Source organism: Maniola jurtina, chromosome 10 (assembly GCF_905333055.1).
Source record: "Maniola jurtina chromosome 10, ilManJurt1.1, whole genome shotgun sequence".
NCBI lineage: Eukaryota > Metazoa > Arthropoda > Insecta > Lepidoptera > Nymphalidae > Maniola > Maniola jurtina.
Window position 1 is genome coordinate 11,139,679 of NC_060038.1, and position 23,436 is coordinate 11,163,114.

Sequence of the window (23,436 nt, forward strand, 5' to 3'; positions counted from 1 at the left end):
TTTTTAATGTAGTACTTATAAGTAATTTCAAGATCCTCAAATTTTTGCATAACATGAATAGATAACTTGATGATTTTTTATAGACATTTTGTTCCTTGAATTCATAATGTAATATCTACCGTAGGTAGGTACCATAGCATACCGCGGTAGAAATAGATACACCAAAGCTGTAGTCTCAACTCCCAGTGGACAAATAAAGTCTGTACGTGAACTAAATCACTAGCATGATTTACATGGGTTTGAAACTCTGCTGAAACTGTTATTAGGTAAGGGTCCAGTAGCATGACAGGCGATTAATATTAGGTTACGGTTCAATTAATTAATCAGCCTGTTTTCGTCCACAACTGGGCACAGCCCTCAAGAACGCGCCACCATACACGGTCCTTTGTCTTCCTCATGCACCCACTTCTCGCTGTCTATCTCCTTGGAGTGGAGTCATTAGTCCAGCGAGCTGAAGGTCGTCGCACATTGCTCGTTCTGGAGTAGAGACCGCGTGCTTTCTAGCCGATCTCCATTCCAGAACACGTATGCGTTATGTTATATGTATTACTGTTAATTATTGTTAAACCACACTCTAATTTCTTACTCTGTTATAATACTATGGCCGTGTACAAAAGCAAATTGGGGAGCACACGTCCAACTTTGGACAACACTTTTAATCTGAATCGTGGAGGTTTGAATATGAAGTTGAGCCATTGACTCATATTTTTTATTGGAAATCAAGGTTAAACTTAACCTAACTTTAACCACCTCTCATGCAGCTGGACCTTAGACATAAATATTGATTAACTGTGTGATTAGTCTTTACTAACCTGTACTTATCTATTCAAAATATTTGATTTTTATTACGTTACCTAAATTACCTAGGTCCCTAAGTATTTTTTATAACTAACTTAACCTAACCACTAGACTATCACAGTTTTTATGTATAATGCTTTAAATAGGTATAGGTTACAAAACCTTTGTAAATTGACGGTTTAACTTGAGCTTACAGTTGCTGAATACAATTTTACATAATAATTATATACTGTTTTATATAATAAATCAATCGATACAATTAATACGCTTATATGCTTTTCATCTTCGGTAATAAAGCCTATTCCACATCTAAATATTATTTAAATAATAATAAAACAACTTAATCAAAGTAGAGCCAGTAGAACCTAGAAGTCTCTGAAAAACCACACGTAAAACAATCTGCTTGTAGTAGGTACTAACATGAGCATAGAATCATGTTGCGGTAAAGGAAGCGGTTGACAATAATTAATCTTTACTTACCCCCATTAGAATGAACGTAATATATCTGCCCGGCGTTGAAATTTTTATATAATTATGTACCTAAATTATTTATTATGCTTAACTAAGTCCGAAATAGGAAAAAAAATCATACAAATACCTTTTGATATCTCTCACATTCCGGTAACAAACAGTTCACAAAACAAAACTACACAAGACGTGCGAAGACGTGTTATATAATATTATACTCGTCAACGAACACGGATTTCATGGATTCACAGTGAAACGCGTCTAACCCCAACGGTGGTCAAAGGAACACTGTTTCACCGTCACATCACAGCCTGAACTCCTGAAACACCCGTGTGAAATGCGCAAGTCACGCCGGTACTAAGTTATGCACCTACTTCAGAAATTCAAATTGTTATTTATTTTCTCTTATTATACAGTGTACGCTTTGAATAAATTGGGGGTTCGAGCGATAATGCGTTCGAATGCGAACTCGATTTTGCGATCTTTCTTTTCAATCTAATTTTCATTAGACAGTAGATGTTGCTCATGGGAACCCGTAGGAACTATTTGATTTCCGGAATACAGAGTAGCTTATGTCACTCTACAGGTCTTTAACTATACATCTATACAATGTATAATATTATAGTTAAAAACGAAACGTAAACTTTGATGATATTACGTGCTGAAAATCACGTCGATCTCTTGCTCAGTTGTGACGTGATTGAATGACAAATCAATAAACTAACAAACTTTACCACTAAGCGATTCAAAGTTCCAGTAGATTTATTTTAGACCGCATCGTCACCATTTTCGGATGAGCTTGCATTCACAGACTAACTCGGCAGTGAACTACTGCAAGTAATAAAAAACCGGCCAAGTGTGGTTTCCGTACTCGGGTATTTTTTCGTCATTTTGCACGATAAATCAAAAACTATTATGCATAAAAATAAATAAAAATCTGTTTTAGAATGTACAGGTAGAGCCCTTTCATATGATACCCCACTTAGTATAGTTATCTTATTTTGAAAATTGAAACACATTTTAATTTTTTTTAAACGATGTAACCACAAATTCGCGGTTTTCAGATTTATTCCTGTACTTGTGCTATAAGACCTACCTACCTACGAAATTTCATGATTCTAGGTCAAAGGGAAGTACCCTATATTAAGGTTTTCTCGACAGACACGACGGACGGACGGACAGACAGACAGACAGACAACAAACTGATCCTATAAGGGTTCCATATTTCCTTTTGAGGTACGGAACCCTAAAAAGTCTAGAAACCCAAAAAAGCTATCTAGTCAGATCGTCGGGCAAGTCTCTACTTTTTTTATAGTAAATGACTACGTAGCTAGAAATTTCACGCGGGCGATCACCTTTCCGGTGGTTTATTATTTGTGATGAAAATCACGCTATCCTCGCTTCCCTGTAATTAACTAACTAGTACCTAACTACCTGGTACTTGATACAGATACGTAATACAAAATCGGTATTTTCCATGAAGTTTGTACAATAATTTAGACCTTAGTTATTCGAACGTTGTTAGGGTACGTTTAAAATTAATATTTTTTGACCGAGTTTTTGGTTTTGGTTTTTGTGATAACTGATGCGGTAGCCAAACAAACAAAATGTCTAAAAAATCTGCAATCAAAAGAATAAAATAAAGGGAATAAAGATTTTTATTTTGTGAAGATCTCGGAATCTATGATATCGACGTCATAATGATACAGACCTATTTGTTGCGCACATTAAAATATGTATAAAAAATACAGTCATTGTACTGCATACATTGCAGTCAGTTTAAAATACGAGTACTTTAGATATTTTGATTGTTAACGAAACTTGAGTCTGCGGTGTAAGCATACAAAGTAAACGCAGGTGAACCCCTATTGCGCATGCAAGAAACTACCTATGGCTTCGAGCGGGCAATTTGCTAAGCTGACCCGAAGTGTTCGTGTACAAGTATAGGTAAGTACACCTCCGCATTCAACCGGAAAAGGCCTTATCGAGCGGAACAGGTAAGCTTCCTCTAAAGATGTAGCGTGACATTGACGCGAAAAAATTGGACAAACTTTTATAAAAAGATATAGCTGCCCCTATTCAAGGAGGTACGTCCTTTTTACCAGACTTTCAGATTTTAGTACTTTTCTTTCGCATCTTTTAACCGGGCTCTCTCCGTCACTCGCTTCATACAATCGTAGTTCCAATTTCATTTGAATATTAAGCAACCAAAGTCCATGAAATGCAGACATATTCTAGAAACTAATATCTGTGTCTGTGGTGTTTTAGATTTTTCTAAAAATATGTAGTTTTAAAATTGCAGGGGCTCAAAGATTTGAATGAAAATTTTTAAGACCGCGTAACTTTAAAACCGAATATTTTTACAGAAATCTGGAAAACTACAGGCATAGATATTAGTTTCTAGAATATTTCTGCAAAATTTCATGGACTTTGGTTGCTTAACATTCAAATGAAATTGGAACTACGTTTGTATGAAGCGAGTGACGGAGAGACCCCTCTTAAAAGAAGTTTATTCGTAGCGTGCTCCGCACAAACGTAGGTGATTTAACTTTTGTCCGTCGTCGTTAGTATAAAATATTTCATGAGAATCGTACATTTAATCCTTTACGGGATTGGTTTGAATGTGAACGACCTGAATCAATATAGACAGTACATAATATTATTCTTTTGTTAGCATAATCCTGGATAGGAGAATGATCAATATTTTCTCATAAGTGCAATAAAGTGATGTATTTATAATAATTTAAAATAGTATTTCTAAGGTCCATACCAATGGCATCATACCTACATGATTACAACTAGTTACTACGTTACGTTCCTATTAAATGGAGTACCTAAATAATATCATTTATACTCGGTTTTGAGCAAGATAGAAAATACAAAAAGCACAAGAGTAGAAGAGATTTGTAAAGAACGCTCTACAAATGTAACCTGTGTTGAAGTTTTCACTTTAGATATGTATGCATGTAACTATGTATGTAACATGTCTAGGTGCCTATTTCTTTTTTCATAAAATATTAGTATAATCTAGCTATATCGTTAGCCCATAGAAAAAATTCCAGCCCGACTTGTGCTTACCTTTTTAAACTAAGTAATAGATTAGTTAGTCTTTTCCAAAAAAAAAAACCTTGAGTAAAGTTTAATTTCCTGAGCACTGCGTGTCACTGTTATAAAATGTCTGTGTTAAAAAATATAACAAGAGTCAAGTATTTTAAAAAGACGTGGGTGTCTTCTTAAAATACTTGCTTGCTTTGTTATATTTTTACCCCATGTAATTTTTTACTTTCAAAAATATTTATATCAAAGAGATTTAAAAAAAGCTTCATCGAAGGCACTCACGTGTACTTCTCGTAAAATATTATATTTTTACAACAAAATCCGTAGTCTTTATTTTGACAATATCCTAACAGGGATAATGGTGAAAAAGTATTTCCTTTTTTCCGTCTCAAACGATTCATTGACCCAAGGCGTTTCGTTTGATATGAAAAATAAAATGTTGTTTCCTCAACGAGGTTAAATACTTCCACGATTACACCCTTGCTATTATTCGCTATTACATCAAAAGGTAATAACGTGTAGGGCGAAGAATTTTTTAAGTAATGATGATGAAGAGTTCTTTGTATGAAAAATCTTGAAAATCTTGTCGAACTACAACTTAATAATATGTTACATTCTATTATCAACATCGCCAACTGATAAGGCATCAAGGCAAGGCATCATCAATGTCTGCATTCGTACATAGTTGAAATTCCACGGACACGTATAACCAGATCGAAACTGAAGGAAATGTCCCCTCGACTGATAGACCTGGAGAGTGATATAGGTTACTATTTATCTTGGAAAATCACGGGAAATCTTACGGGATTTTGAAAACCCCAAATCCACGCAGACGAAGTCGCGGGCATCAGCTAGTGTAAAATAAACGTCAATTTATTTATTTATTTTAAGGCAGTGGATACCTAAAATAATATTGGAATATAATAAATAGAATTATAATTTTATGTTACGACATAGAGTTTCAAAATATTTTGCTACAAAACGCGACACCACATATCTATCCCCAAAGAAGTATCATTACGCTATCAAACTATAGTAACTTGAACAGGGATTTTCCCCACGGGCATACTGGATAAGCTTCACACATTTCTTCTCTACCCAACCAAGAGAGAACTGTCAACCAAAATAATGGCTACCCCTTTTACATTGTAAGGATTATAGGGAAAGGAGGTGGAGCAGACCAAGTTAAAATGGATGGTCAGGCTATTCCGATACTTGTAAGCCACTACCTTTGTCGAACCCTACGATCCCACGGGACTTAGACCGTCGTCAACATAAACAAAATGGTGTTATTGCCCGTATCTTATCTCAAGGAAAAATATCGGCCATGGACTTCGTGAAAACGATTTCATGTCATAATAGGACAAATCGACAGCTGTTTGCACTTGTCTGATGCAAAATATTACTTCTGAAAATTACCTTTTGTATTAATGTGCATACCCGGCCTTTGGAGAGAGCTTGGATGGCTGGAGTGAAGACTTTGGCGTGGAGGGGCAGTGCACGCACAACAGATGGTACGGAAGCCCAGAGAGAAAAAAGAGTACCAGCCCAGGATCGCTCAAGTGCGCTTTGCTCCATACAAACTCATATACAAACTACATTTGACATGTCTGTACTGCACACTGCGTACCCACCGGTATATGCAATGTCGGACGATCTCCAGTCAGATGGACCAATAATTTCAGGGTTCTAGTTCAAAAATATTTTCTACCGTTCGGAGGGCTAAAGTCTACTAAGGCACAAATATCTACAGATTGATAGGCACATAAAAAATCGTGAAAGTCGGCATCGCGCATATTGTTATAAATAATGTTCTCATAGCGGCTGATCTTCACAAAGCTCATAAGATAAGATACTCCCGTAGAGATATCAAGTGCAATACCCACCAAACGCTAGTGTGAAGAGGCTCTTAAAAGTGAGTAGCTTAAAGTCCGAAAAGGCCATGATCATTACTACGACAAAACCATAAATATTTAATACGAAGAATCGTTACTTAGCAAACAAGAAAAAGCTTTTAGTTGGCAAGTGCACTCGCGTAACCAAACGCAACCCTACTTAACAATTTAAGGAGGCAGCGTAATCCTATCGTGAAGAAGTTGTCAGAGACGGGCCTCCTTACTTTGTACAAATGAAAAATGTTTTTTATTTGAACGAAGCAACGCGCGCCGCCAACTCGTCGACTCTGCCTTAAAAAGTTGGAAGAATCTTTTTGCAAGCTTTAATTTCGTTTCCATCCAACTTTTGGTGACTTAACTTTTTCTCGCCATTTCTCAAATTAAAACGTTTCAATAGCTCCATGGCACAGAGTAATAATGGTATCCGTGAAATACGTAAACATGAATTTAAAACCTAGGCACTACTTTTGTACCTAGTCCTAGTATATACAAGTTTAATGGTTAATTGGGGAGGAAAAGGAAATATTAGTCACTAGCTGACACCCGCGACCTCGTCCGCGTGAATTTAAGTTTTTAAAAATCAGTAGGATCTTTTTCATTTTTCGGGAAGAAAAGGAGGTAAATGCCACATTCCAGATCTTTAACTAAACTCGTGTAAAAAATCATCTCGATCCATTGCTCCGATTATAATGCAAAAGAAGAATATTTACCACTCTGAGATTCGTTGTTACCTTTAAAATTTGTTAATAAAATCCTACAAATAATGCTACGTAGTTATTAACATCCTATGTCTGAAGTTAAATTACTACAGTCTTTGTTCGGATAGTTTAAGGATGGAGTATGCAATATCCTGCTAGAATTACTTCCGTTGTATAGGAAATTACGGCATAATTATCCTTTCATACGGAGATTGTACAGGATTCCTTTCTCTCAGCTGCAGTATAAGATTTTACTTTTCGCCAACGTTGATAGTATTTGAGAGTCGAAACACTTTCGCATTGAAGTAAAATGACCCTTGACTGCCTTGTTTTAATGCCCAAGTTTGTAAATACATTTACAGCTAGCGCTCCAAGGGGAGACGTTGCGAAATTAAAATCAATGGTACTGAATTTTTGACTTAAATCCACGATTTTTGAGTCCATTTTACTTTGACGTTATTTTGCTTTGACTCTCGAATTCTATGAAAGTTGGTTAGATGTAAAATCTCATACTGAGGGTACAGCCTTCATCATACGTCGTCGATAACCCTATACTTGGTTCTACTGTACTGTGTCTGATCGGTAACTTGTGTGTAAGATGAAACTATTGATTTGAAGTTTGGAGTGATGTTTAATTACTGCCACAGTTCACGACAGTTATAAAACAAAACCAGAACACTTCACCTACACTATGACTATAGTACGCGACAGGTACCAGGACCAGACACCCTTAAACGCGTTCAAGAGGGGGTTTGCCACGACACTAAGGGGCGGGGCACATAATATGACGGAGCGCAGCACAGAGCATTTTTCACAGTCAAAGTATTATCGACATTGTCCTCATTGAAATAATATATAAGATCAAATGAACTTTGTGAAGTTCGATCATTATTATATGAGTCGCTTCATCTGAAGATACAATTAACAAGGTAGTCCTTTTAGCCTACAGGCATCATTCGCACGTTTAGAGCATCGATTTGTAATCGATCTATCCATTCTTTTTTTTTTTTTTTTTTTCCCCCCGTCCATCCCCACCGCGCGGACGGGTCGCTACCTCATTCTTTTTAGAGATATTACATAAAAAAGTTTTTTCTCCTTGGTTGTGGGTGGGTGGGAACTTGTATCTTCAGATGAAGCGACTCATATAATAATGATCGAACTTCACAAAGTTCATTTGATCTTATATTATATGTTCGTCGCTTCATCTTTCAGATACAATTAACAAGGTAGATGTTCAGAGAAATGATAAGTTATTTTTTAACATCAGTAAAAAACATTCAGATACATGATTGAAAAAACTTTTAATATTTAGTAACGTAAATTAAGAGTAATGCTATGTTTCTTAATTAACACACAATAGTAACAATCAGCTAATTTCTATAATAAGTTATTTCTAATTGGCTATACCTATTTAATCATAGATAAATTAATCATTATTGTTAACTCCACAAACAGATCGAGCAAATGCTCCTTCGTCTGTTACTGGACGGTTATAAAACTGAGCAAACATCGAGGACGAGCTAGTCCAGCCGGCTGTCTTTCTTATGGTGTCAATGCAGACTCCTGCGGAGGCCGCCGCCGAGGTGGAGGCGTGACGAGTGCTATGTGCACTAAATATTGAGATATCAACGCCGCTCTCCGCCAGAGTCTGTTTTATCCACCTACTTATTGTTTGCGAGGTTACCATCTTAAAAGGTTTCTTATAGCTTAAGAACAAATTAGTAGTACCCTCTGGTCGTAACTTTGATGTTGCCTGAAGATAATCTTCTAGGGTATTTGCCGGGCATATGCTTGGGTTGTTAACGAAATAGGGTAAAAAAAGCACGGGCTGCTCACGGTTAGCTGCCGAGGTCTTTATAATGTCGGGTATTAAGATTTTTATACCTGAGACGGTCTTGTTAATGTTGGTGATCTTAATTAAAGATAATGTTTGTACTCGGTGAGAAGTACACAAAGCTAACAAAATAGCTAATTTTTTAGTAATTTCGAACAAACCTAGATCGCTATTCGGGTACCATGTAGAAACATGGTCGAGTACGGTTTTTGGATCCCATGTCGTGGTGTATTTCGGATGGGATGGTTTTTGTCTATAAAAAGCTTTTAATAATCGTTTTACGCGTTCGTCTGACCCGATATTATTTCCTAGAAGTAACGAAAGGGCAGATCGATGACTGTTAAGGGTACCATAGGAAGCACCCTTGTTGAAAAGGTTAACAAGAAACGTTATTACTGCCGATAATGGAGCGTCAAAAGTCTTTATAGAGTTTTCTAAGCAAAACGACCACCACAATTTATAGGTGACTGAATATTGCTTCATCGTATTGTCCGAAATGGATGCCAGCATTAAATCGAGTGCTATCTCTGGGGTACCTAGTCTACTGAATGCTTCCCTGAGAGTGTCGCGGCCCCCAGGGAAAGGCTGCGGTGAAGTCGATGACACGATCTGTAATTTGAACGTAAAATATCCCATGTAGGTTCAAAAATAACAATATCTGAAATAAGCATTTTTTTGAGAAGTGGAAACCAAGCCTGCCCGGGCCAATACGGGAAGACTAGAATGCCCGTAGCTTTATCCGTAATTATTTTTCTCAGGCATTTAAGAATTAGGGCAAACGGCGGAAATGCATAAAAGAAGACAGACTGCCAGCTAATTGTGAAGGCGTCGATATACGTTGCGTCGGGGTCAGGTTTCCACGAAACGTAAAGGCTGCATTTGGCATTAGTTCGAGATGCAAATAGGTCAATTTGTGGTTCCCCTAAAGATTTAACTATTCTTTGGAATGCCCACTGTGATAGTTCCCACTCTATATCCCAATTAGTTTTACGTGATTCCTGATCAGCTTCTATATTTGCATGTGTATTAATATATGACGCAAACAATGAAATCTGTCGCATCTCGCACCATTGCCAAATTTGTTTCGCTAAATCATTTAAATGAGGAAACCGAATACCCCCCATGCGATTTATATAGCATAAGGCTGTTGTATTGTCAACACGTAACAATATCGAGCAATTATACCGTGTGCTAGCAAAGCATTTCAGTCCCAGAAAGGCGGCCAACAATTCTAACCTATTAATGTGGAAAGAAGATTCATCAACTTTCCACCCCCCATTCACACGTTTTCCGTTGCAAAAAGCGCCCCAACCGATTTTTGAAGCGTCCGTAAATATTTCTAACTCAAAATTATTGTCAGATCTCAAAAGGTTAGAAGTTGATGTTATGTTCTCTCTCCACCAATATAAGTCAGGTAAAATAACGTCAGTTAGTCTAATTTTAACTTCAAAATTTTCAAACTGTTTTAAGGCTAAATACTTTTGGCGTTCAAGGATTTTTGTATATAACCAACCGTATTTCACTGCCGGACAAGCCGCAGTGAGAACTCCAATAAACTGTGATAGTTCTCTGATTGAACATTTGGGCAGTGTGATAAATTTTTCAACTAACCGCATAATACTTTGACGTTTTTCGTCCGGTAAACTTAAAGTCATATCTACCGTGTTGTAGATGAAACCTAAAAACCTACAGACCTGTCGAGGTATGAGGTTACTTTTATTATAATTAATAACAAACCCTAGACATTGAAGCCAATAAACGGTTTTGTTGACATTGTCTTGGCATTCTACATATGTATTTCCGATACAAAGAATATCGTCGAGATATATTACTGATTTATAGCCCATCTTACGTAAAAAACTCATGACTTCTTTCATTAGTTTTGTAAAAACCCTAGGTGCTACGGATAAACCATAGGGCATGGCGTTAAATTCATAACAACTTCCGTCAAACTCAAAGCGTAAGTATTTACGGTGTGCTTTTATGATAGGAACTAATAAGTATGCCTCGGTGAGGTCTATATTTGCCATAAAACCTGATCTAGGTACTAATCTAGCTGCTGTCCTATGGTCCTCCATTTTAAAATGTGTTGTATGAATAAATTTATTTAAGGCTTTGAGGTTTAAAATAAATCTTTTCGACCCATTTGGCTTAGGAGCTAAAAATATTCTTGAACAAAAATCGTTTTTAGATCTATTGCATACAGATATAGCACCTAGGTCTAGCAGTTTATTAATTGAGTCTATCATATCTACACGATCAGTACTAGAGAGTAGGTTACTTGGACTTGAAACTTGTTTAACCTGCCTACAAAATGGTATAGAATACCCTTCCGAGACCCACTTAAGTATTTCAGAATTATCAGTAACATGAAGCCAGCATTTCTGAAAATGTTGGATTCTACCGGCATGTACCTTTATTGCTGTGTTGTTGCACGCGGTTGTTTGGTCTGCGTAGGCTGCTTCTGCTGGGCAGGACCCGCTGATTGAGGCCTCCGTCCTACTGGAGCACCTCTGCTCCTTTGCCCTCCCCTCCCCCCCCTGATCGAGGAGAAGCGAGGAGGGCCCGTCCAGTTTCCCTGTTGACGTGAGCGGCTCGTCGATGCTTGATGGTTTGTAGATGTGGACGTGGATGACGTTTTTGGGATTGGAGGAGGCTTTTTTATCTGTAAACCCTGTTTTTCAATCGCTTTTGTCGCTTTTATTTTTTCGGAAAGCTTATTACCGAAAAGCAAGTCGTCTCTGTCTACATCTTGTATGATATTTAAAAAAGCTTTGTCTAATCCTGGCGTAATGAATTTTTTTCTTGATTCTGTTTCTACATGATGTAGGTCGCATAGTATGCGACAGCTGTCACTTAGAAACTTTATGGCTTGGATCCTGTTTTGTCCATCGTCTAACAGCAATTCTAAACCTTTATTAAGGGCGGTAATGCCTTGTCCTAATTGCTGTTGTACCGTTTCTACCCTCTTATCCCGTGTACGGGCGCCCTCGACTACGGCCGCCGAAATTTCCGGGTTTAATTTCGGCGCCTGCAATAATGAGCAATTTTCTGGTATAAGGTACTCCTTAACCAGTTTTTCTTTGACGTCCTTATTTAAACCCTTTTTTAAAATAGGTAACCACAGGCACGAGAGCTTATCATGAATCTTTGGACCGAATTTTGGGACCTCTATGGTGGTCTCTCCTAGGGCGGAAAGAATGTCCGGATCCAATTCTGGAACAGCCGGTTCTGTAGCCGGCCCCGGGGTTGGTTCACCGCTGTTCCCAATATCATTTTCTACCTGATTCCCGATGTCATCCTGATTTACAGATTCCAAATCTTGTGGATCAGGCTCGACAATACCATCGTCTGGAAAAACCGAATATTACTGAGCGTAGATAAAAAAAATTAATATATTGTGGGTAGATGAAGAAAAATTTTCGATAAAGAAAAATATTTTCTGCCACGTGGTAATTTTTAATATAAAGATTGCCTTCGCGAGGATACACGATCCACTTCCAGGCACTATATATTATTATCGCGTACTCCGAAGCATGTACTAAGAGATTGCCTTCGCGAGGATACACGATCCACTTCCCGGCATTAGGTACATGTTCCGTACTATATAGCATGTAATTAGTAATTGCCTTCGTGAGGATACACGATCCACCTCCCGGCATTACATGCATGTACCCACTACTTGCTCTCAAGATGATGTAATCACCCTTCGGATGATTACGAAATTCCCACGTGTTAACACACGGTTAACCTCTCGGGATGAAAGTCTTTGCGATGACACACGATCAATCTCAAAGGAAATCGAGCCTTACTACTGTAAATATCACTGTAAAATATAATTTAAGATACTAACTTGATTCGTCCGAATCCTCTGATGAGTACAAAATTCTTTTGTACTTGTCTTCTTTGGCTTGGAGTTTTTGAATCTTGCGTCGATATTTTCGTATCTTCTCTTCATTTTTCCTTTTTGGCATGATAACACAAAAATGACAGAAAAATAAAAATGAAACAATAAAATCAAAACCTTAGTAGGCACGTGCGAACGTTGCCCGCTCGGAAAAAGAATGAGGTAGCGACCCGTCCGCGCGGTGGGGATGGACGGGGGGGAAAAAAAAAAAAAAAAAAAGAATGGATAGATCGATTACAAATCGATGCTCTAAACGTGCGAATGATGCCTGTAGGCTAAAAGGACTACCTTGTTAATTGTATCTGAAAGATGAAGCGACGAACATATAATCTAAAATCAATTGTGCATCCGTGGGGATACTCGCGCATCCACGCGCAGTCCCGCGCGTGCTCGCGCATTCTCTGGTATAAATTCGGGTAATGTGTCACGCGATTAGAAAACTTCGCGGGCATGCTCTGCGCTGCGCTCCGTCGCGCCATATTATGTGCGCCGGCCCTAAGTGTCTGGCAATGCATGACGTGATTTCTAATGGTACTATACAGAAGAAAATACAAAAAAATGACTTTATACTTTGAAGTAAGAGATTTTACGTCTTTATTACGTTTTATCTCCCAAAGCCACTATGATCCAAACTTCATACTCACTGATCGTTCCTCCCTGTGCTGAGGAAAGCTGAAAGTTTCTTTGCGTACAAAGAAACTTTCAGCTTTTATAAAATAACGAATAGGTCTGGCACGTGCTGGGTCTTAGTCCATATATTTACTTATGCTTACTCGAAATTGAAACTCGTCATACCTAGTTATTATAGCAAAATTAAACTATTCACTTCTAAAGTTTGATTTCAATTATAAGTTTGATATTCAATTTGACGTAGGTAATTACTCTTGTGGAATAAAAGCCAGTGCGTGCCAAACCTTTGTTATTTTATCAAAGCTGAAAATTTATCTGCGTATTGTCTCCAACACAGGGAAGAACGATCAGCGACTATGAAGTTTGGATCATGGTGGCTTTGGAGCATGGTGGGAAGATAACAGGTAATAAATGTGTAAAAAATCTTACGTCAAAGTATAAAGTCTATTTAATTTATATTTTCTCGGAATAGTCTTAGAAGTCACGTTACGCATTGCCAGGTACTTAGTATTGTGGCAACCCCCTGCCAGATGCCCTTAAATGTTGAAAGCCGATTCACACCAAGCACGTACACGTTACACGCGCGTAGTGACACGCGTGAATCCGTAGACATAACTGCACGCATTACGTCTACGCGAACGTTCTCGCCACGCAAGCGGTATGCCATGTCTCATACAGTTCCATACATTACAACGTAATGGTACGCGCTACGTCTAAGTTTACGCGACGCATACGCGGCCTGTGTGGCCGGCGCTAAATTAGGGAGTCTTCAGAAAGTCATCAACCCTATTGCAAGAACATAACAGACACTATAATATTATTACAGTGTCACTACAAAGTTAAAACTATAATACAGACACGAGATGTAAGTTGTAACGAAGTTTAAGTCCTTGGAAAATTACTCAACCGTAAGATACGTGTCGTCGCTGGAAACTGCAAGCCATGTTACGATAATAACATTCCAAGGGTTGCCATCTAGATCTTTCTTAAAACTACTTTCATAATAGTTTGCCTTTAAAAAGGATAATTCACTTTTAATACACAACAGCAGTAATTATAATTAACATTTGCAGCCCCAAGCTAATCACGGTGCAAATAAAGTAGCTATAACAAGTTATAGACTCATAACTTTGTCCTGAGAAAACACATTTTTTTACTGAAAGCAGGTCGTTCCTTGCGTTTACTTCATTAAAAATTCAAAGTGCATAATACTAAACTGAGATTCACATTCCCTATGATAACTACGTAGAATTCTCGGCACGAAATAATGCCCTTTATTTTGCTTGTATGCGTTTTCGTAAGAAAATCGCTTAGTTTTCTCATAAAAATGCGCGCGAAAAGAATTTCTCTAACACAGATTCTCAGCATTTACTGAGATTGCGATTTTATCGCAGATTTAAACAGAATTTAGAATTTTTAAAATTTTACATTGATAAATAAAAAGAGGGAGCAATCTCTTGGTAGAATATTAAATTTAAAATGAAAAAAAAAACTTTTTTCCGCCTTCTTGACGCACACGCAACACGCGCAACTTTAATATTAATCAATACGCATAGACGCATGTGCTATTGCACATGCATGCATTGCTTTGGCAGATTACATGACTGATGAGTGATGAGTTGACGCACACCTCTACGCAAGTTGAAAGTGCACTAGTGCAATTAGGCTAAATCTATATTGAAACAAGAATTTGAAAAACTTATGTTGGTTAATACTGCGCAATATAACTGGAAGTAAAATAAATCTTGTAAAATAATACAGCTTTATCCGTAAGCCATTAATTTAAATGCTAATGCAGGATCAAGCTGCCCCAGACAAGTGAGTGAAAAGGGCACAACCCTCTTGCCCTTTGAGGCACTCTTAACTGTCCCTTGAGTATTATGACGTTAGGTATTCTTCTTTTACCAATTATTATGTTTTACTTATTGCCCTTTTATTACAAGAATCTTCTAAAATCACTGTAAGAAACCTATTGATTTTTAGGGTTCCGTACCTCAAAAGGAAAAACGGAACTCTTATAGGATCACTTTGTTGTCTGTCTGTCTGTCTGTCATTTATTCTACTAAATATCTACTGTACTAAACTAATTATTAAATAGTCATTAATCTCAAAATTAATAAAGTTATTAATCTCAAAATTAATAAAATCCACGTCCACTTTTGTCTAGCTAACCATTTTAAGTTATCGATTTAATTAAAAAATACAGCGAAAAGAAGAAGCTATGACGTTGCATCAGTGTATTTCGTATAAGCTCCCTATACCACCCCATACTGAGCGAGCGTATTGACGTTTCGTAAAAAGTTGCACAAACGCCAACTCCAATGAAACGGCGAACACATTTATGTACGATTATATTCACAAACTTATTACTATTATTTACATTATACATTGTACTATCCGACAAGGCTCTTTGCGCGCGCCCAAAATCGGAACTAATATTGTTGATAGTTCGCTGTGTCGGCATAAAGCGACAACTGCGCCCTCACTCAAGTGCCAAAAGAGCCTTGTCGGACTGTATTTATGGAGTGGTGGTGCGGTACGTAACGAGACTCGGGAGCACGAGTAGAGGTTGCATGCCTCTACAGCTCATTTGATTAGTAAGCACCATACCTATTCGGTTTTTTTACAAAGGTTATACTGTCAAGTTAGTTTCGTGTACATTCGATGAAGACTTGAGGAACAGTTTCGGAGATTGAGGATGGAACTCTTCGACGAGCAACAGCAAATCAATCGCGAACCGTGCAATAAGCTTTGCAAAAATAAAATAAACAAAAGTAGAGTCTGAACCATAATGCATAAACTACAGAATAGATAGACTACGGCAAGTCGAAAACGCGGTCGGTCAACTAGTTTTACATAAAACTCGGTGAATGATTAATTTTCAACAAAAATATCCACAATTTCATAGAATTCTGAACTACGTTCGGTCTCTGTTTTGACTAAATCAAAAATTTTGTTTACAGAAATGTAATGAATTTTCGTAGTCCAAATCAATGCTCGTTTGATTTGTAGCTGCTATTTATTGGGGCAACAATTCCAGCTACCAAAACTACCATAGTTTGTAAACAACGTGTCGAAACTTTGTAATAATTAAACAACAAACCTGTTATTCCATTTACTTTACTAACTATAGCAATAAATCCCCAACGCATTGACTGGACTATTTATATTTCGGAAATTCCTAGGTAATGATTTAATAACAATATTTTTTTATGTATGTGTGAAAAATAAAAACGTGCATATTATTATTAAGGAATGTACCTACGTTTTTATTTATATTGTTAGTACTGGTTTGTTAGTTTATCCTTCAATCCCACCACAAAGAAGCTACGCGAACGTATTGGTGTGATTTTTGCATGGATATAGTTAAAGACCCGGAGAGTGACATAGGCTACTTTTATCCTGGATAATCAAAGATTTTCCACGGGGTTTTATCTAAATCCACGCAGACAAAGTCGTGGGCAACCATCATCATACAATTCAAAGAGCTGGCTTCTAAAACTTGAGATTTTGCATCTAAGTTTTCTCTATAACGTAAAAAGATTTTGAGACGTTCCTACGGGATCTATAAAAAGCTACAGCCACGTGGACGAAGTCGCGGCAAGAAAGCTAATAACAAACGTGGAAGAATATCGGCCAAGTTTCTCAACTAAGTATTCTTAAACTAAATTCAAAAAGTTGTCGAAGGCAATACTGTGAGTAAGTTTAATAACATACTTTAAAATATTCTCCCGTAAGAAAAGTTCCACCGCAAACAGTTGTCTTCGTAGGAAAAATATTATTATATTGGTCCAAAAGCCTGTAGGAAGTTTTACACAGTTAGTGACAAAGTATGAAAGTTTATAAGGTGGTTTTTTAATCTTTTATATTAAAAGTGTAAAACGCCAAAATATACTTGCTAGCTGAGCCGCCGGCCGCCAAGGGTTACGACTGTAACAAAATTTTTAAAATTTCAAAATAATTGTTTACAAAATGTTATTAAAAAATATTAGATTTTGAGACAACGATGTTCGATGATGATTGCTTAGGTAGCGAAGCTAAATGTTGACTGTCGAGATCACAAAGCTCGATGTCGACTGTCGAGTTAACGAATGTCGATGTCGACTGTCAAGATAAAGAAGCTTGATGTCGTCTGTCGAGGTGACGAAGCTCGATGTCGACTACCAAGGTGACTATGCTCGATGTCGACTGTTAAAGTTACGAAGGTCGACATCAACTGTCGAGGTAACGAAGCTCGATGATATCGAGGTAACGAATCTCGAAGGGGTATATTAGTTGGCGGTCTTCACTTAAGTCGCGTATGTATATATCGCGTACATTACGTATGTATAATGTATATACATATATACATTTATGTTTAATAAACTTTTTATAATACATATTAATTATATTAAACTTTATTGTGAGATACATTGTCGACTTGAATCATTTATTTACTATCATGGGCATTTAACAGCCAACAAGCACTTCAATTTAGACACATTCAAAAAAGAAAGTGAATAAGTATTTTTATACACAAAACGAGTAAGTTTATAGCACGAAAATACGGCTTGCGATAGGATAATAAAATTTACTTCCAGCCATTTCTAACCACCTGGCATGAAAATTTATGTGCAAGATTTGTTTGGCGATTTGCGTAACCTAAGCCTAGGCTTTAGGAAAGTGACTAACTGAAGCTCGAGGTCTAGAAAACCAAACTAGCGCTGCCATAGCATATTGCTTTACAAAGTTTTGATTATGATCATAATTTCTTTTTCAGTGATAAGATAGCCGTTGACTGAAATTTCTTTCTGGGACGACTAGAAGACGAAAATAAATTTTCAAATTACCTCTACTGGGAGTCAAGCCTGGGATTTTCCACCACCACGTCGCGTTGGTTTTGTGGTCTGATTGACCACAGAACCAAGGTAGTGAAATAATATCAGTTTATCAATATTATTACAGGAAAAAGCACTCGTTTTTTTGTGTGAATGTTTTATTTATACTGCAAAGTCTAGATAGAGTTCTAAATTTAAATATGTACTACACAATGGAAAAACAACTTTATTACTTTGTTACACGTTTGCTTTTGCAGTGTGATTATCTTGAGAAATATTACCTAGTCTGGGTTTTTATTCAAAAGTGATTAACGGATATAATTAGGATAATATTATATATTTAAATTGCATGACAAATATATTAACTATACACCTCCAACCTATATATAAGCGTAAGAGATAACTGGCACCCGAAGACGGACATATATCTACTACCTACTTTTCATCCCGAAAAATTAATGAGTACCTACCATGTACCCACGTGATATTTAGAAATCTAAATTTACAATGACGAAGTCGTATTCCTATAAAAACAGGAAGATATATAAACAGACTGCTATTGTACCTCTTGTCATCTTTTAAGTACAAACTAGCTCTCAATATGACAGCCACTTAGCTGTATCGGCATATTTTCTCAGTGAAAAGTTTTTCATGCTGCATTGCGGAAAAGTTTAACGCTCCACGCTCCGTACAACGAAAATAATAACATTCTTTCTTGGTAGTTAATTTCAATTACACGCTCTACACAAAAATATTTACCCTACGCACGTATTTTTAGTTTATGAGCTTTTTCCCACAACTTTATCCGCACGAATTTAGGTTTTGAAAAATCCCGGGGGAATACTTGAATTTCTGGGATAGAAATTATTCCTATGCCCGTATCCAGAAGTTGAATTCCATCTAGATCGATTTAGTGTTACATTAAAGCCATGAAAAAGGCAAACGTTCACACTTTCGTATTTATAATTACGTTAAGAGGGCTCTCTCCGTCACTCGTTTCCACTCGTTTCATACAATCGTAGTTCCAATTTCACACCACAATTCAACACCACAGACATAGATATTAGTTTTTAGAATATATCTGCAAAATTTCATGGGCTTTGGTTGCTTAATATTCAAATGAAATTGGAACTACGATTGTATGAAACGAGTGGAAACGAGTGACGGAGAGAGCCCTGTTAAGTATTCGTGGTATCATTAGGAATGCATAATATTGTGCATTATGAATTATAAAAAAATAAAACCCAAAAAAAAAGTTTTCCCTTTAGAATATTAGTGTGATTAGTATAATTATATAATCTCTTCTTGGCTCTCCACGCACGGACGTAGTATATCACCAGACTAAACTTGAGTGAATATGGAGCACTTAAGAAGATCAAACTGATATTGAATCTAAGATCTCTGCTTACAGCTTTGATGTAAGTGCATTTTAAAGATACCTAATGTAAGTAGTTTTCCTAAAGCTTTAAAGTCCTTTTGACTCTTTCCCGGAAATGCGAAGTCTGAAACCTATTGCCAGATGCATTTTAAACGGAAAAGCTAAAAGCGCTTTATACCAGACACCGTGTGACGTAGTGTGACATCCGACACGCGACGCTAATAAACCCCTTAGGGCTTTTAAGAGGGGTCTATTCGTAGTGTGCTCCAAACAAACGTATTTTGGCCCTCATTAGAAACTTTCTTTTATTCAGATACAAGTTCGCACTTGACTGCAATCTCACCTGGTGGTAAGTGATGATGCAGTTTGAGATGAAAGCCAGCTAACCTGGAAGGGGTATGGCAGTTTTTATTAAACCCATACTCCTTTGGTGTCACGGCATCGCACAGGAACTCTTAATCGCTTGGCGGCACGCCTTTGCCGGAAGGGTGGTAACTAGCCACGGCCAAAGCCTCTCGCCAGACCAGACCAGTTTAGAAATTATAAATTCCAAACCCCTGCCGGGAATCGAACCCGGGAACTTCCTACTAATAAGACCACAGCGACCACTGAGCCAGGAAGGTCGTCAAAAACGAATCAAGTTCAATGAAACTTTGTAGATCCGTTTTAAGAACTAATCCATATTATCCATACTAATCCATATTTAATATTATAATTGCGAAAGTTAGTCTGTCTGTCTGTCTGCTAGCTTTTCACGGCCCAACATTTTAACCGATTTTGATATAGAGTTAGCTTCATTATTATTTGGATTTCTGTGGTTAGCTTACATCCCTGGGACGGACATAGGTTACTTTTATCCCGGAAAATTAAAGTGTTCACACGGGATTATTAAAGGCTCATCCGTTTAACCGATTTTTACGAAATTTGGTGCAGAGGTAGATTGCGTCCGTTAAATTGATTTAGGCAGCTTTTTATCCCGGAAAAGCAAATAGTTCCCACGGGATTTTAAAACCTAAATCCAAAGGGACGAAGTTGCGGGAATCATCTAGTATTTATAAATGTTCTATGAAACAACATTTATTTCCATAACCCAACTAAATTAATCCGACGTGCGAAGCACGCATCTCCCAATAGGACGACGCGGTCGATGAGCTCAACACCGGAAAAGTATTTTTAATTCCACGGTTTAAGCTCCTATCTAGTTTCAAATTTTTTTTATTTTATTTTAGGAACGCAATCTAGATTACTACATCGGAAAGGTTTTTTGTTTCCGCGATTCTAGTTCCTATCTTGTCTCAAACATTTTTTAAACAATTTTACTAACAAACCTGAAAACGTAGCCTGAAACGACCTGAAATAACAACGCATCTGATATTAAAATACAGAGCGCTTTGCGGTCTTTTATCATAAGGAATTCAAAGTGAACAAAACTAAAATTCAATGTACATTTTCCACAGAGATAACAAAGTAGAAATCTCTTCGCGAAATAATAAGTAGCATTTTCTTTGCTTATATGCGCTTTCAAGAGTATTCGTTTAAGCGACTGTGCTGTGTGTATGAAAGAAATTATTTCATTAGCTATGTTATTTGTGCTGACCAAAGGCTGTGTCTTTGCCAAGCTCACGAGGCAAGTTTTTGGTCGGCGTGGATATGCCTCGCGCTTGTCTAGTAGATATAACCTACATCTGAACCTAAATTTGATCAATCCCAGGCACATCTACATTCTACGCTGACTTAAAAGTGAACACAGCAAATGACTAGCCCATCATCTGTGCCATCATGCCAACGATTTCACGTGAAGTAGGTAAATATTCTCTAACGCGACTGACTTATCTGTCAAAGTTCTTACTAACTATAAAAAGTACTACCTATGTTGAGTTACTAGTAGGTACTAGGTAGGTACATTGACAAAGTTTACCTGACAGTACCTACATAAATATTTTCATGACAAATTCCACCAGCGCGGCGCCTAAACTTTGCAATATAAATATTTTATGGAACCAGCAGTAAGTATGGAAGTCGCACAAGCGTTATCAGATATTCTACACCATACCGTTACCATCCTTTTTTTTTTTTTATACACAGGAAATGCCTAACGCATAAACGGAGAGGTTATGTGGGGCTTGGACCCACTAAAACCTGTGTTTGTTCCTCAACGGACTGGCGGTTGCGCGGGTATCACTAAGGTAGTATTCACCGCACTCCCGCCAGGTCTTGACTCGCTAGGTTCCATCGCTAGGTTGGCTGCTACCAGCTCCGTCTCAGAAGCGCACCCGGAACACGGTGCGCTACCTCCTGACCTGGTTATGTATCGGTTGACGAACGATACCGTTACCATCCTTACACACTGCCATTGAGCATCTGGTTGGCGAGCTTATAATGCACCTATATCACAGCGGACCTAGATAGGCCTACAGACTAAACTATGAGGCCTTGAACAAAAGCCGCACACCGTAGCCGTAAGACGAGCCTTAGCTGTGCCCTTAGCACACCACGTTTTTTTAAACGCGCCGTTGACGCGCGTTTGTAGCGGTATAGTCGCGATATGCACGCGAGACAGACACAGCCTTTGCACACCTGTATAAATTCTAACACGCGTTTGAATCGATACAGACGTGCGTGTGTAGCGAAACAGACGCGATGCAAACGCGCGTCTGTAGCGATACAGACGCGCCGGTCGGTGTCGCGCATTTGAATCGATACAAACGCGATGCTAACGCGCGTGTGTATCAATACAAATGACAACAAACCATTCTGTAGTATAAAAGCACCCCGTCGACGCACGTTTCTAAAACGCGCGTCAACGGTGCGTTTAAAAAACGTGGTGTGCAAAGGCTCTAAAAGCAATACCGGGAAACACTTTATCCTGCGCCTATAACCGATGCGCAGCCTTGAGACCTGTGCCCGTCAAAGCCTAAGTCAAACATAAAAAATTGCCTAATAATTATCCCATCATAAAAAATATGATATCATAAAGAAGAAACACCCTAATTTATTTAGCTGATGACTGACACAATTATTTTATTAAAGATATTTAACAATTGTTTTAGAAGGAGATACGAATCAGTTATGCTTAAAAATTACACGGAATCCGCTTGTTCGAAAAAGCAATTATATTGATATCAGAAATAGAATCGTTCATATTAAGATATAATACTCGTATACCTTTGAACATTTCTTATTCTTTGAAAGTAACAAGCGAAGTCCTCTAAGCAAGGAACTGTAAAGTTAATTAATAATAATTAATTAAAGGAGAAGACTTATAAATCCGTTCTAAGCCTATACCTAATTAATTTACTTGTTTTCTTTTTTATCTAATTTCTAGATTGGGTATCTACACACTATTTCTTTATGCAGATTATGATCTCATATCTCGGCATCAAGCACTGTTACTTATCTTAAACTTTCTCAAAGCATCATCCAAATCTGCGCGACCAAAGTGATTACGAAGTGGAAACATCAGCCGTGTGGTGGTTGCCTCTCACAGTATTTAATGGTGCCATGCACACCTACGTGTCCACTACATCTACACGCAGATTGGCGTCGTGGAGCCTCCAGCATTGCATCTCGCATCCCGTGTTCATGATGCGCAGATGTGGCCGTAGCTTAAGAGACATAGCTCTAACGTGCTCCCCAGTGTCTTCCATACAAACTTTTTTTCTCAAACTTTTGGTTTTCAGTAAGATTTGTATGCAAATCTTTGAGCCCGTTTACCTTTGAACTACACATTTTTACAGAGGTCTGGAAAATTTAAAACACAGATATTTGTATCTAGAACGTATCTACATTTCATAAAGTACAAGTGTAAATTAAAAATTTATAACACCCCCGACAAGTGGAGGTTACAGTAACTAGAAAAGAGCTGATAACTTTCAAACGGCTGAAGCGATTTTCTTGGATTATAGCTAAGAACACTCTCGATCAAGCCACCTTTCAAACAAAAAAAAAAAAAAT

At 37.6% G+C, this 23,436-nt stretch overlaps 3 protein-coding genes across 3 annotated transcripts; all 3 read right to left on the bottom strand.

Moving 5' to 3' along the window:
• Window positions 1–7,768: 7,768 nt before the first annotated feature.
• Window positions 7,769–12,651, bottom strand: LOC123868716. Its single transcript, XM_045911277.1, has 2 exons — window positions 12,605–12,651; window positions 7,769–9,357 (listed from the first exon to the last, which is right to left on the bottom strand). The coding sequence occupies exon 2, from the start codon at window positions 9,258–9,260 to the stop codon at window positions 8,343–8,345; it is 918 nt and encodes a 305-aa protein (XP_045767233.1). The 5' UTR covers window positions 9,261–9,357; window positions 12,605–12,651; the 3' UTR covers window positions 7,769–8,342.
• Window positions 8,548–10,999, bottom strand: LOC123868713. Its single transcript, XM_045911275.1, has one exon. The coding sequence runs from the start codon at window positions 10,997–10,999 to the stop codon at window positions 9,287–9,289; it is 1,713 nt and encodes a 570-aa protein (XP_045767231.1). The 3' UTR covers window positions 8,548–9,286.
• On the bottom strand, window positions 8,548–12,993 carry LOC123868715. Its single transcript, XM_045911276.1, has 3 exons — window positions 12,604–12,993; window positions 11,165–12,101; window positions 8,548–9,359 (listed from the first exon to the last, which is right to left on the bottom strand). The coding sequence occupies exons 1-2, from the start codon at window positions 12,722–12,724 to the stop codon at window positions 11,167–11,169; spliced, it is 1,056 nt and encodes a 351-aa protein (XP_045767232.1). The 5' UTR covers window positions 12,725–12,993; the 3' UTR covers window positions 8,548–9,359; window positions 11,165–11,166.
• Between the last annotated feature and the right edge of the window lie 10,443 nt (window positions 12,994–23,436).